This window comes from Arachis hypogaea, chromosome 18 (genome assembly GCF_003086295.3).
Source record: "Arachis hypogaea cultivar Tifrunner chromosome 18, arahy.Tifrunner.gnm2.J5K5, whole genome shotgun sequence".
Taxonomy (NCBI): Eukaryota; Viridiplantae; Streptophyta; class Magnoliopsida; order Fabales; family Fabaceae; genus Arachis; species Arachis hypogaea.
Genome location: NC_092053.1, coordinates 130176039 through 130191637, shown reverse-complemented (window position 1 = coordinate 130191637; position 15599 = coordinate 130176039). Strand labels below are relative to the sequence as shown.

Genomic DNA, 15599 nt, shown 5'->3' with positions numbered 1-15599 from the left:
TTTATAAATAAAAATAAAATTTTTGTTTTTTAAATCAATTTATTAGTATTTTAAATTTTTATGAATAAAAATGATCATTTATAAAAAAAAAAAAAAAAAATGCTTCTTGCAGGTTACAACTTACAACTTACAAGGAGCTCAAACCCATCATAATTTCGGGTTCCACCATAAGCCCCATTTTTGACATTACAATAAAAACATTTTCATATATAAATTTCTCACCCTCTTATAAATCATTTATTAATAATAGTGTCAAAAACAATTAGATACATATTGATTATCTACAAAACGTAACTCTTTGTTATATATATATTGTATGTATTCGTGCCATATGCACGAAAAATATGTTTTTTTATTTATATTTAAAATATGTTTTTAAACAAAATATCATGAATATATTTAACTTATATAAAATAATTTTATATTTTTTGTTATTTATATAAATACTAAACAGTGATATAAAATAAAAAAAATTATCATAATAATAATATATATTAATTATATCTTTAATATTTTATATGTGTTATAAAATTTTATTTTGATCATAACAAATACTATAAATTTTGGTTTTAGAATTTATACTCATAAACCGTAAATAAAACACTCTATATATAGTACTCATGGAGATATACAAAAGAATTATTGTAATTATTAAAAATATATAATATAAAATATTATGATTATCGGCGACAAATCTTACCATAATTAATTATTAAATGCTAACAAATATAATTATTTAAAATTGATACTTTTAAAAAAAAAAAGAAATAGAAAAGAGAGGCAAGCATATTGATACCAAAATAGGTAAGGTCAATATGCTTGGTGCCAACATAAATATTATATAAATATTAATTATGTATAATTGATAATTATATTATAATGATTGATAATTAGAATAATTGATAATTAGTATAATTATTTTTTAAATATTGATTTTTATATAATATAAAGAATATATATTTTTTTTAAAATAATTTGAGAAGAGACATATGTATATTGACATAAGAATGTGCCACACATCAGCATGTTTGGCGCTAATATAAATATCATATGAATATTAATTATGTATTATAATTTACAATTATATTATAATGATTGATGAATGATAGTTACTTAATTAATATAATTAGAATTATTGATAATTAGTATAATATTTATTAAATATTGATTTCATAAAATTATAAAGGAGATATTTTTTTAAAATAATTTAAGAAGGGGGAGATATGCATACTGACACTAGAATGCGTCAAATCAGCCTTTTTAGCGTCAGAATACAACCATTCTAAAATAATATAATAATTTCAGCTTGAAAATAGTAGATATTATTATATTATTGTTATTTTGCTTAGATTTTAGTTTTTGACTTTAGAAGTGTCAACCAAACTTGTATCACAATTTCAATTAAGGATTAGATATGATTTTATCTTCTCAAAAAATCAGCTAAAAATTTTGCATTGATATCGAAAAAAATGATCTCATAAATTCTTTATTAATGTGAAAAATTTAAAATGGATGCATTACTACAACAATTTTGCAAAAAAAAAATTTACAAAAAAATTCTAAAGCAATTCAAGATGACAGAATTTGAATGCTTGAAAATTAGAAAGAAATAACAAAAAGAAAGCAAGAAATAAAGCGAAAAACATCATCTAAAAAAAAGAAAAACAAAATAAAAATGGCTGTCAAAGTTTACATGTATCTGCACTCAAATCATTCTCAATCTTGTCAATGTGACTTACGAATTCTTCAGAACGTATATGCATTTGTGAGTTACAGAATGGAACTCCCTTTTCCGATTTTCAAATCTTTTATTTATAGATGAACATCTTTGTTTAAAATGGTTTTTTATTTGGAGGCTAAGTACTTCTACCCACGTTTTGCGAAAAACAATTTTCCTTAGATGCCTCTCTTCAACTCACGTTTTGAAAAAGGAAAAGTAGTTATCCGTTTCACTATTTTTTGCTTTCTATGTACTCAAGTTTTAGATTTAAGCACGTTTTCCCTAATCCAAATTCCTCTTCTCAATTCAATTCTGCTCTCTCAGCTTCAAGGATGCATACATATAGTTTGGCTAATAAGTGTATTTTTGTAGACTTTTAATTTTGTTTCCCTACTTTTTGAGTAGACCTTTCTCTTTTTCTACGTGGAATTTAGTCACTTTTTTCGACTTCATCAATTTTACTTTTACCATGAGAGCTTATTTTTTGACCTTATTGTATAACTCTTTTAGATAAGTTGATTTCGACTTCCTGATCTTTGCATTTAGAGTAAAGGACAATTTCGTCCCTGACCTTTTTTTTCGCGGACATTTTCGTCCCCGAGGATTAGGAAATACTTAAATGTCCCTGACCCCGTTAAAAAGTAGACATTTTTACCCCTCCATTTGAGTGTCTCCGTTTAGGGTTGACGGAAAATGGTGACGTGGCTCCGTGGCGCTGACCTGGCCGTAACGGGTTGCCACGTCGGCTAGGCTTTGTAAAAGAGGACAAATATGTCCCCAGAGCCCAAAACGCAGCCGTTTCTCCCCAACCTTTCGAAACTAAGCACAACTGACCCACGCAATACACATAACACCAAGACGATCAAAATTCCTCCCCCTGTTTCTCCCTCCAAAAATTGCACTACGTGGAAGAGCAATCGGTGTTCGGTGAGTAAGCTGTCGGAGGCAAGAAAGAAGGTTACCGTGGAGGTTAGCACCGCCGCCTATCTTTCAAGGTAAGATCGCCCTCCTTACTCCTGAAGTTTCTGTAGTTTGTAGTAAGGGTGAAGTGATCATGCGTGCATGTTGACAGTGTGTGTAATAGAGGTGTAATGAGGGCAAAAAATGGTTTTTAGAGCATGGTGTCTAGTAGTAGTCGTAGGAGGTACTGTGTTAGGGCAAAGGGGGATTTTCTAATAAATTTTGAATGTAATGTAGTACTCACACATAGTTGTTTCTTGGTAATTTTCAGATGGTGGATGTTTTTGTGGTGCCAGTTTTTCACCACGGTGGTAGCTTCGTGAGAGGTAGTGATGGTGTTCTTGTTTATCAGAATGGTAAAGAAGAGAGGTTCCCGGAGATGGACCTAGATTTTGTGAACTTCGGAGACCTTGTAACCTTATTTAAGGGTTTGGGATACCAGTCCTACAAGGCAGTATACTGGTATGATCGAACAAGTGGGTTGCTTGAGTCTGGGCTGAACGAGTTAACCGGGGACGCAGGGATCAATGCAATGTGGGAGAATTTAGTGAAGTACCAACAGAGTCTTGAGTTCCACATTTATTTTGACCACCCCGTTGATGCTCCGGAGGTAGTGGATGATGCTGGCAAGGATGGTGACGATGAAGTGGATGTGGATGAAATATTAAAGGAATTGAAGACATCCTCTTCATCGGATGATGGGTATGAGAGCACCGAAGATGTATTATATACCTCCACCAGCTGGGTTGGAGAGTGATGGAAGTGATTCTGAGAGTAGTATAAGGGGTGTTGGTGGCAAGAGAAAAAGAGTAAGGGAGCCAAGAAAGAAGGTGATAACCCCAAGAAGAAATTCACAAAGAGACAAGGGATGAAGGATAAGTATAAGAAGGGTAAGAAGAAGGTGCAAGATGGTAAAAGGGAGCATCCAACTGGAGAAGATAGCGGTCAGACTAAAAAGGGGGCAGCTGGTGAAGCTGGTTTAGGGTCTGCTGCTGGGCCTAGTGATGGAGGAGGTGGTGGTAATAGGCCTGGAGTGGATAATGCAGGGAGATACTATGTAAGTGAAGTCCCCACAGAGCCTGAGAAAATCATGTTTGAGTACGAGTCGGAGGAATTGCACACACCTATGGGATCCGATGATGAAGGTGAAGGCCACAAGTTTCCAGAGTTTGACGATGACTATGCTCATGGTCAAGGCAGATTTGAGTTAGAGATGAGGTTTGCAAGTGTTGAACGGTTTAAAGATGTGGTGAAGGACTCATTCATTGCTGAAGGTAGGGAGGTTAAGTGGATCAAGAATGATAGGGAGAGAGTGAGAGTGGGCTGCAGGGATGAAGAATGCAATTTCTTGGTTCATCTTTCTTACAACAAAACTCTGCAATGTTACCAAATTAAGACCTACCAACCAGAGCATAGTTGTGCAAGGGATTTAGGGAGTAACGCAGCAGACCAGCATTGGATCAGCAGGAAAATTGTGAAGAGGATGGCTACCCACCCACACATGACTACTAGGGAGGCAACTGAATTCCTAAGGGAGGATTTTTCTCTTGCTCCCCATCCTAAAATGGTGTATAGAGCAGTGGTTGAGGCCAGGGATAAGATTATGGAAAACGAGAAGGAACAATACAATAGGACAAGGGATTATTGTGAGCAGATTTTAAGTTCTAATCCAGGATCTACTGCAAGGTTGGAACTTATGACAATTCCAGAAGCTCTCCCTGTTTTCGACAAGATATACATATGCTTAGATGCCTGTAAGCGAGGGTTCAAGGAAGGGTGTAGGCCTTTGCTGCACCTGGATGGATGCTTTCTCAAGACATACTACATGGGGTGGCTTCTATCAGCAGTTGCCCAAGACGCAAACAACCAATTTTATGTGGTTGCATATGGGGTTGTGAGGGCTGAGACGAAGGATGCCTGGAAATGGTTCCTGACTAACCTTCAGGCAGACATAGGAGACGACGCAAACCATGGCTGGAACTTCATTTCAGATCAGCAAAAGGTATGATGTTTTATTGGTTCATTCTTGCACACTTACTATATATTTGCAGAGTTGTAAATGTTGGCTGCTCATGTTCAATGCAGGGTTTACTCCCTGCCTTAAAGGAAGTCATGCCAAAAGCCAGGCACAGGAACTGCGTGATGCACATGTGGAAGAACTTCGTTAATAGATTCAAAGATCTATACATAAGAGAGGTTTTCTGGGAGTGTGCCAGATGCACAACAGTTGCAGAGTTCAAAGACTGTATGGAAAGGCTGAAGGCAGTGAATCAGGGGGCTTGGGAATACCTCTCCAAGTTTGAGCCAGAGACATGGGTCAAGGCTTATTTTTTGCATGGGCCGAAAGTTGATAACCTCACCAACAACATGTGTGAGGTGTTCAATGCCAAAATCGTTAACTATCGCTGTAAGCCAATCCTCACTATGTGTGAAGAGATCAGGTGTTACCTGATGAGAAGGATGGTAAACCACAAGCGGGTGTTGGAAAATCACCCTGGTAAACTAGCACCAGTGCAGCAAAAACGGATGGAAAAATTACTTACTCTTAGCACAAAGTGGGTGGCAGAGTGGGTTGGAGATAATGAAAGAAAAAGGTTTGAGGTGAGCCGCAAAGGAATCAAGGTTGATGTGGACCTGATTAGATACACATGCTCCTGCAATCGATAGCAACTTACTGGTAATTGTTTGTTCACCTAAAATTGTCAACTGCTTATTCACATGTAATTTACCTTTTCTATACTCTGAGTTAAGCCTGAATACATTTTTTGGGTAGGGATGTCATGCACACATGCACTTGCTACTATAATGAAAAGGCGTGACAGGGCAGAAGATTACGTGCACCCCTGGTTGTGTATGGAATCACTTAAGAGGACTTATTCACATTGCATCAAACCAGTCCTCAGCGCAGAATTCTGGCCCCGAACTGAATACTCACAACCAGAACCCCCCATCATCAAGAGACCTATTGGCCGGCCAAAAGTTCACAACAGACAGAAAGATCCTGCTGAGCCATTGATGCAAGGAGGAAAATTGAAGAAGTCATTCTCCGTGGCTTGCAGTAAGTGTGGTGAAAAGGGCTACAACTACAAAACCTGCAAAGGAGCTCCATCAAACCCCAATTGGAAGCCGAAAACAAAGAAGCCTAAGAAGAAAGAAGGAGGCAGCTCTCAACAACTGGTTGTGCTTCCTTTGTCACAGTCAGCTCCAACTGCAGGGGTAAGTTTGCATTCCCTATTTCTGGTTTGAATAACACACTCTTGTGGAATTGCTGATTTAGAAATAACTTTATCAGGGACTAATATGTCTTACTATCTAATAGGTTAGGGATTAATGAGTATTAGTATGGAATTCCTAAAGGATCAATATGTCTTAGTATAGAAAACCTAGGGGACTCATCTGTCTTATTATCATGCTGATTGATCATGTTCATTAACTCTCCAGGATTCTTCAAGTAGCCAACCAAGCAATACAACACCCCTGCAACAACCAACTACTGTAACTATTTAGTTTCTTGTCTTTGTGATCAATTAGATATATGACTTGTTTGAAACCAGTTGATGTGCTTTATTTTTACCCCATTTTTTGGTCTGCTATTGCGTGCAAGTTACGGGTGCAGCTGCACCAAACCCTGCAAATGTTGCACCAGCTCCATCCAGGTTTACTAGATCCACACTTGTGATACCAACCCCGGGAGCAACAGTCACTCCATTCAGGCCACCCGCCCCGACAACAACCCCTCCAAGTAAAGTTCCAGGCAAGGTTCCATCGATGGTTAACAACACTTCTCGCCCTAAACCTTCAAAATTCATACCAAAGCAGAAGATCTTCAGGCCACCGGCACCACTGATTCAAGGATAATCTAGCACACCGCAAGTAGCACCAGCTCAGGAAGTCTCCAAAACAACAACATCAACTGACCAAACATCTAAGGAATCAACATGACTGACAGCTGACGATATTATGCTTTTTTTTTTTTTGGTTTAGCTATGACCCAATGTAACTGATAACCAGAAATTCTAGATACTATTTCCTATTTTTGGTTTGGGTCTTTATTTTGGTTCAAACAATACTTGTGAAGTAACAAGATGTTAATGGTAGAAAAACATACTACTTTCCTTTTATTTTGATGTTAATGGTTGAAAGTTTGATCTCTTGTAACTTTGCCAATTTTATGTACATGTTAATGGTTGAAAGTTTGATTTCCTGTTACTTTCCCAACTTTCTTTTCATACACACATAATCATAAAAATGACCCAAACATATGTCAGATACACAAATGATTAATACATTTCATTTTCACCATTTGGCCGGTCTTACATCATTTCTTATAACTAAATAATGTAAATATTAGCAATACAAACATCACACATATGCTCCACCCAATTGGATTTTTCTTAACCTCTAACCCTTCTATCCTCTTCTCCAGCAACCTTATCCTCTTTTCCATATCTTTGTTCCAGTGATGCTCTTCACCATGCAAAATTTGCTCATGCCCCAGGTACCTTGTAACACCAACACCAAGACCAGCTATGTGCTCGTCCAGCCACAGAAAATACTTGCACCATGGTTGTCTAACCTACACAAAATCAATCCTCAAAGTTCAGAAAATCAGGAATTGAGAATAAACCCTACCACAAACGGAGTTACACAGATTTTCGTTGCATACCTTATAAAAGGGACATCCCAGAAACAATCTCTTCGGATTTCTGGTCGTCCTCGACATGAACAAGATTGCGTTTTCTCCACAGAAGCACTTTGGTGACACGCACTCTTTTCTATCATTGGCGGTCGGAACTGGGCCTCTTCTCGAGCTTGAGGACACACCTTCGGATGCCATGGTCGGAATGCTCCCTTTCTTCTTTCTCCCACATCACCCTCCTAATGCATTCGAAGCATTAGGGCTCCAGGATTTCATAGGTTGGGGATGACTGAGAAACGGCAGCATTTTTGTGTTCGGGGACTATTTTGTCCTCTTTTTAAAACCACATCCGACGTGGCAGCCCGTTAAGGCCAAGTCAGCGCCACGGAGCCACGTCACCGTTTTCCGTCAACCCTAAACAGAGACACTAAAACGGAGGGGTAAAAATGTCTACTTTTTAACGGGGTCAGGGACATTTAAGTATTTCCTAATCCTTAGGGACGAAAATGTCTGCGGAAAAAAAGGTCAGAAACGAAATTGTCCTTTACTCTTGCATTTATTTACTCACAAGATGAGGTAAACCCTTTTTAATTACATAAAAATTTTAATTTAACTCCTTTAAAATATTTAATTTAATCTCTTCTATATTACAAAATTAATTTTTGTCCTTCTCTAAAATTTAGTCTAACTCTGTCCCTATCTTAGAAGTTTATCGTTGAAATGGACATAAAATTTGGACTGCCTAATGACTTAAACTAGAAGCATTGTAATTGTCATCTTTCAAAGCGATGCCTTCCTCCCATTCAGATTAAGAAAAGCAGTGAAAACAGAGTTTCACCTGCAATAATACCGAGTAAGAAATCTAATTTAATGATGCAAAATTTTGCACCAATTTGGTTGGACATCACGTAAAACAAAGATAAAAAATAGTCTTTCCTTTGTCCCCTTTACACATAAAGTCGTGCTGCCTTATTATGAGAAATTAAACCAAACTAATCATGCTTTGCTCATAATAACGCTTGCAAATGGAGAATTTAATCATACTTTACCTCAGTCAATGTTTGAGGACAACTTGACAACTTTCAGTTCCAGCTTAGGTTTATTGTGTTCCCACATTAATATATAGACACTAATTTGCTATTTATTTTGAAAACACAACAATAGATCCTCTTAATTAAAAATTTTATTCAGTAAACAAAGAAAGGAGATAGTAAGTGTGTTATTAGGTAGGATTTGAGGAGGGGAAAAGAATTAATAGCTTAAAATACAATCAATTCAGCTCCTATATCTTTTTTTTCAATAATACTATTAGCTATTCATATAAAATATATACATTAAAAATAAATTAAATATTATATGTATTTATACATAAATATATAATAGTTAACTTAGTTGCATATAGTATTTTTACTTAGGATAAATTACTATAATAAACCAAGTCTAACCCAAAATTATCCAAATTCCCGAAAATAAAAAAAGCTACCTGAATGTCTCAAGTTGCATTTCTATATAAATAGAATTGATTAAATTCGATTTATGCAAATTCGTACTAAATCGAATCCATTAAATTCGAATTGCATGCAAATGAAAATCGTGTATAAATCGAAACTAATGGTTTCAAATTCAATATAAGCACTAAATCGAAACAATGAGATTTGATTTGTATTTGCATGTAAATCGAACTCATTCAGTTCGATTTATAACACCTGAAACAGCAGCCCATGGTAAATCGAAGCCAATAGTTTCGATTTAATGGTTTTTGTAAATCGAAATTCATAGATTCGATTTACAAGCAGCATCTCCCTCAAGTAGTTCAAATCTAATGGATTCGATTTATGCTCAATGTTGCTATATATACAAATCGAATTTTATTCATTCGAACTACAAAACATACAAACTCCACCACCCAGATCCAAAATTTTCGAAAAAGCCGCCCAGAAAAAATCAAAGCTGGACACATGGAAGACGACCTGAATCATCTATATCTGCTAGATGGAGTCGTGCATATTGCTGGCGCCATCCATCTCAAGGTTAGTGAAGAAATTTTCCTTTTTTAAACATAGATTAGTCATTCTAGTAATGTTAATATAAATCGTGTGGCAGTTGGTTAAACTCTTTAATTAGGGATTAGGGAAAAAAATTTTAATATAAGTGTATGTTAGAAGTAATAAGCTATTAAGTGGTTAGATTTTCATAAGTTGAAGTGGTACCTAAGAAGGTTGTTTTGGAATGTAGGATATGTTAGATTTTTGAACTTCTTAGTCTTATGTGTAATGAGACTTGGTTTATGAGTAGCTATAGCTATAAATTTCTTGAGTTCTTTGAAAAAAATAATATAAATATTTTTTGTAATTGTGATTTTTTGAGATAGATAATTATGATTAGAAATGTTAGGATATGTTAGATTTTTTTCACTTTTTAATCATTTTTGTATTCTCTATGTAAACGTGTGGGACTAAATGCTTTGGGTTTTTTATTTTTTATTTTTTATATAATTTGTTCATGAGTTATTCAGGGTTTTGTGTTTGGTTCGATTACTAAAGTTTGGGTGCTATTGTAAACAAGTTTTTAAAGTTAGAGTATGCCATGTTTATCGTTTTCAGATTTTCATGCATTGAAAATTGTATTCTGACAGTTGTGATAAGGAATTTTCTATCTTTGTGCAGCCCCATCGCTGCATCAGCAGCATGAAACGGCAACACGGTATGCCGTTGGACGATAGAATCGTTCCATACTTGTAGATGGCCGATTTATACCATCTTGCAAGACTAAACGAGACTTGGTTTCGACTGGACGAGTCACTAGTCAGTGCATTCATGGAGAGATGACAGCTTGAGACGCACACTTTTCACATGCCGTTCGGGGAGTGCACGATCACGCTCCAGGATGTGGCATACCAGTTAGGGCTCTCGATCGATGATCAGTATATCAGTGGATGCCTTACGGACTTTGCGTGACATATTGAGGGGGGCCGGCCAGCGTGGGTATGATTTGAGGAGCTGTTGGGTGTTTTGCCTCCTGCGAACTGCATCAACAAGTTTACAGTGAAGTGTACATGGTTTCAGGAGATATTTAGTGAGCTGCCGCAGGGGGCAGACGATGAGATGGTAAGGAGGTATGCCCGTGCGTATATCATGATGCTCCTATCCACACAGCTGTTCGGGGATAAGTCAGGTACCCACCTGCATATTCGTTGGCTATCCTATGTTGCCAGGCTAGAGGACATGGGTCAGTATAGCTGGGGGTCTGCTGCACTGTCATGACTATTCAGTTGCATGTACCGTGTGGCGAATAGAAATGTCATCAAGTTGGCCGGTCCACTGCAGCTCCTCCAGTCGTGGATCTTTTGGAGATTCCCTGGATTCCAGCCAGACGGATTTGATGTCTTTTATTGGCCGTTGGCGTCCAGGTACTCTCCCTTTAACTATGCATCATCTTTCTAAAAATATGAGTGTTTACTTTACTGTTAATTAAATGTTTTGCATTTCAGATGGTCAGGTTATCAACCCACGTTGAGCGACAAGGGGCCTCGTGTAGCGCATTGGAGACTTAGGATAGATTTACTCTAGCCCGGGGATGTAAGTATCTTTTGGTTTCAGTATGAACATAACTAAATTAGTATTTCCATCTTTTACTATTTATGTGACTAACGATAACTACTTATATGCACAATTCTTGTGGATGGCGTATAGCTTGCCGGATGTTGTTCAGGTGGGGCATCCCGAGATATTGGAGCCACGACATATGTCGTTGTGGAGGGAGAGGACAGCGTTGATCTATTTTGCTGTCATTGAGTGGCATCCGGTAGATCGGGTGCTGTCGCAATTTGGTGGGATTCAGGGTAGACCTCGTGCTGCCTTGAACATAGATTTTCTGATGTCGGAGGACGGGAGAGACGGAGATTGATGGTTTTCTATAATTCGATCTGAACCCGAAGTGTGCCTTCGTGGCATTCTGCAGTATCTTGATCGAGACGACATCATCAGCTCTAATCATGGGCAGTATGAAAGTCGATATGACATGATAATCAAGCTTCCTGTTATCATTAGATATCGATGTGGCTAGACAAGTGTGGGGACCATTGTATCGTTTTACCTCCCAAATACCTCTGCGCTGGCAGAAGCTAATCCGGATGAGCCATGCGCACCCGCTGCGAAACTCCTTGCACTTGCCATAGTACTTGCGATTATCGGATTTCAATACCTTGTACTCAACCCCAGTCGAATGCTATAAGTCCTCATGTTTAACACGACTTCTTCTTTATCCTGAAACTCCTGACCAACTTGAAATTTAGATACAACTCCTGTATTCTGCGTCTCTCTAGCCTCGAACCCAATAGGTACTCCCGGATCCCCTTGAGGTGCCATGGCATCTAAGCCCAAAGCTGAGAAGTGTGGGGGAAATTAATTAGTACCCGAACTAGATGCTCCCCCATCCGCAGCTGGAGTAGACCGTGGTGTGTCATCGTCACTATCATCTGCTATTGTGGCGGACTCTACATCATCATCATCATCATCGTCATGCAGTGCATCCTCAACCCCATTGGGTACTCCAATCTCTCCAAAGACTGGGATCGTTGTAGGAGAACCGAGCGTCGCAAATGCTACCTCCCCCAACGGTCTAGTCTCACCAACTCCGGCATTATCACTGCGGTTTAGGTTGAGTGCAAAGGAAGGAGAAGCAACTAAAACTGCCTCAGGTGCAATGATCGGCGCAATCGACGAGACACTAACAGGAATGGATCTAGAGCAGGCTGGATGTCCTGAGGATTAAGGATTCCGATTCGAACCTCCAAAACTAGATACCACATCTATAAGCTTAGCCAACAGCTCCGGAGCCCTCACCTCAGAAACTAACAGAGACAATGGTGCAGAACTTGCAAGTCGTTATCACTGCCAATAACAAATGAATCATACTTTACATCATCGCGTAAAATGGATATGGGGATTCTATAGAACAACTTCTCCACCCGTTTGACGCCAAGCAGACCTAGTTTCTGGAGTGTAGTATCCTTAAACTCAGCAAAAGTCATCGAAGGTTTGAGAAAAACACTCAGTGGGTCCTTATCAGTAAACTTAATACCTGATCGCGTGTTTTTCTTAATGGACCCTCTATAGTGCACAAGAACTACAAAATTCTCATCACTAGCCATTGTGAATATCACTATTGTGAAAATTTCACGTTGAGCTCGTATTTATAAACGTCAGTAATGTATAAATCAAATTAAGTGCATTTGATTTACTCACATCGTGTAATACATACTAAATCGAACCTATTGGATTCGATTTACCTAAATGGTCACGTGTTATTATAAATCGAACTGAATGGGCTCGATTTACATGCAAATACAAATCGAATCTCATTGTTTCGATTTAGTGCTTATATTGAATTCGAAACCATTAGTTTCTATTTATACACGATTTTTATTTGCATGCAATTCGAATATAATGGATTCGATTTAGTATCAGTTTGCATAAATCGAATTTGATAGTCTTTTTCGTTTTGAGAGATCTACGTAATTTTGGGTTAGACTTAGTTTATTATAGTAATTTATCCTTTAACTTATGTTAATCTGAACCAATATTGGATCGGGTAACAAATATCCATATAATGTAAAAAATATTAAAAAAATAATAAATAAATTATGAAAAAAAATCAAAAAAACTTTTTTTAAAAAAAAATGTTCTTTTACAAAATATAATAATATAGATTTGGTTACTGATCAATTTAGCCTTTGATTTTACAAACTTAACCCGATTAAAATTATGTTACATTATATTTTTTCTTGTTACAACTCAGTCTAGTTAAATCGAATTGGATTGAGTTAATTAGTCAATCAAATTATTTATTTATGTTTAAATCTTTTATTATGTCTAGATATAATTTGAGATACAAATAACGTTATATCTAATATGTTTGAACTAATAATAAGAAGTACTGAAAATAGGGTTGGAAGTGAGTTGATCTGAGTTAAACTAGACCAAATTTAAATTTGACTCATAAAAATTAAGTTTGGCTCACGACTCGATTCATTAACAATCGGGCCTATTTCATAAGTTTAAGCTCAGCTCACGAACTGACTTAAATAATAAGAACATAATCTATAATTCTATATCAATAAATTATAACTTATATATATTTAAAAAAACTTTGAAAAAATAAATTTTATATATTGTCTATCTATTAATTATAAATTTTTTATTTATGTCCTACAACAAAATTATATATAAAAAAAGGCTATAAAATTTTAAATAATTAAAAATATTAATATATATGTAAAATTATATATTACTGTTATATATATATAATTAATAATTATATCATATATGTATTTAATCTATATTTTTAATATTATATATATAATCGAGCCAACTCACGAGTTGATAAGTTGAGTTTATCCAAGTTCAAACTCTGCTCATTTAATTTAATTTAGAGTTTAATTTCAGACTCAAGTTCGGCTCATCAGCTCACGAGTTTAGCTTATCGAACTATTAACGAGTCGAGTTCGAACTGACTCGTAAGCTAGCTTAATTCACTTTCAGTGGTTAAATGAGGATAGCAAACATTTCCTTTGATTTGAATTGTAAAATGTAAGTCGTCGTCGTCTTGTTATCTTTTTCAATTTTTTTCTGTATATTCTTTGTACTTCTTATATACTCTTTATTTGTTGTTTTTTTTTTCTTACACGTATACAATAAAAAGTAAAAAAATTATTTCATATTCAAAACAACAATAATTAACCTAGAAGCTAGAACAAAACAATAACAATCTAACCTTGTTAACTGAAAAAATAACAATTAAATCAGGAAAAAAATCAACAATTAACTTAATTAAATTCAGAAAAACAACAATTAACTCCAAAAATAAAACTGAAAAAAGCAGTGATAGAATGGAGGCTTATCAATGATAACAGTGACAGAGTTAGGAAAAGGAGAAAGATAAAGAGAGAAAATTAGTTGTAAAATCAGGTATTTTTTCTTATATATTTCAATAATAGACATAAAATAAATCATAAATTATTCTTATTAATACAAAATAAAAGAGTAAATTATTATTTTGATGAAAGTTTAAAATGCGAACAATTACTTCAAAATGAACAAAATGAGTTTTGTGTTACTATTTTTCCTTATAAAAGTTTTAAATATTGAAAAAAAAGTAATGTGTGAACACGATTTATTTATGTGTAACTAAAAGTCTCATATAGTCATGTTGAATAATCCGTTATAAAACTAAGAAATTTATAACTTTTTACTTTCACAAAAAAATATTTTTTGTAGATTTTAAGCAACATATAATCTGATGAGAATGATGGATATTTTTAGAAATTTATTTGGCGTAAAATATAATTTTAAAAGAATAAATTAGTATATTTTTAAAATTTATAATATTTTATTTTGACATTTTTTTAGAAGTTGTGATAGGTGGTTTTGTTTATTTAGAAAATAAATCAACATGAAAAATAATTATATATAGTAAAAGTAATAACAGGTTAGAAGGGTCAATACAAAATGATCGACATATATTAAGTATAAGAAAAAAAAAAGAAAAACAATAAATAAAGATCACGTAGACAGTACATAAAATACACAGAGACAAATTGAAAAAGACTCACATTTTTCAATTACTTTTTCTTTTTGTCTTGTTCTCATTATTTTTACTCTTTTTCACTAATCAGTGGCTCCTTATAGCTATATGTTCTCTTTTTCATTATAGTCTTTTTTTTTAGTCGTTTTGTCTTTTTTTTTACCTGTATCAATTTGTCACAAAATATAATTTTAGATGTGTGGTGAGAATATTTTAAATATTTATAAATTTTGTGTTTTGACAAAAAATTAGTTTTTTTGTAAAATTTAATGCAAAATATAATTTTAAAAAAGTGATGAGTATATTTAAAAAATTTATAATTTTATTTTAATAAAGTAATATTTTTATATTAATTTTGATACAAATATAATTTCAAAAAATAATAAATATATTTTAAAATATTATAATATTTTAATTATATAAAAAAAATTTCATTCAATTTATAAAAATAAATAAAAGACCAAATAACTATAAAATTAATGAGCATATAATAAATTATTAAACTTTTTTATATATTAATAAAATTTAGTCTGATTAAATTAAATTGATATCTGTTTATTGAAATTTGAGACACACTTTTAATATTTAGTAAAAAAAATTATTCTTACCTCGAGATGTTTTTGGCGTCCGCATAGGAGTAGACCATTGAATTTAAAAGTGTTTTTGGTATCAACCAAATAAAAGGGATATGGAGAT

The 15599-nt window shown here is 34.7% G+C and overlaps 1 protein-coding gene across 1 annotated transcript; it reads left to right on the top strand.

Annotated features, from left to right (window-relative positions):
* Window positions 1–3548: 3548 nt before the first annotated feature.
* On the top strand, window positions 3549–5347 carry LOC112770560 (uncharacterized). The gene is made up of 2 exons (XM_025814899.1): window positions 3549–4682; window positions 4766–5347. The coding sequence occupies exons 1-2, from the start codon at window positions 3549–3551 to the stop codon at window positions 5345–5347; spliced, it is 1716 nt and encodes a 571-aa protein (XP_025670684.1).
* Window positions 5348–15599: the final 10252 nt, after the last annotated feature.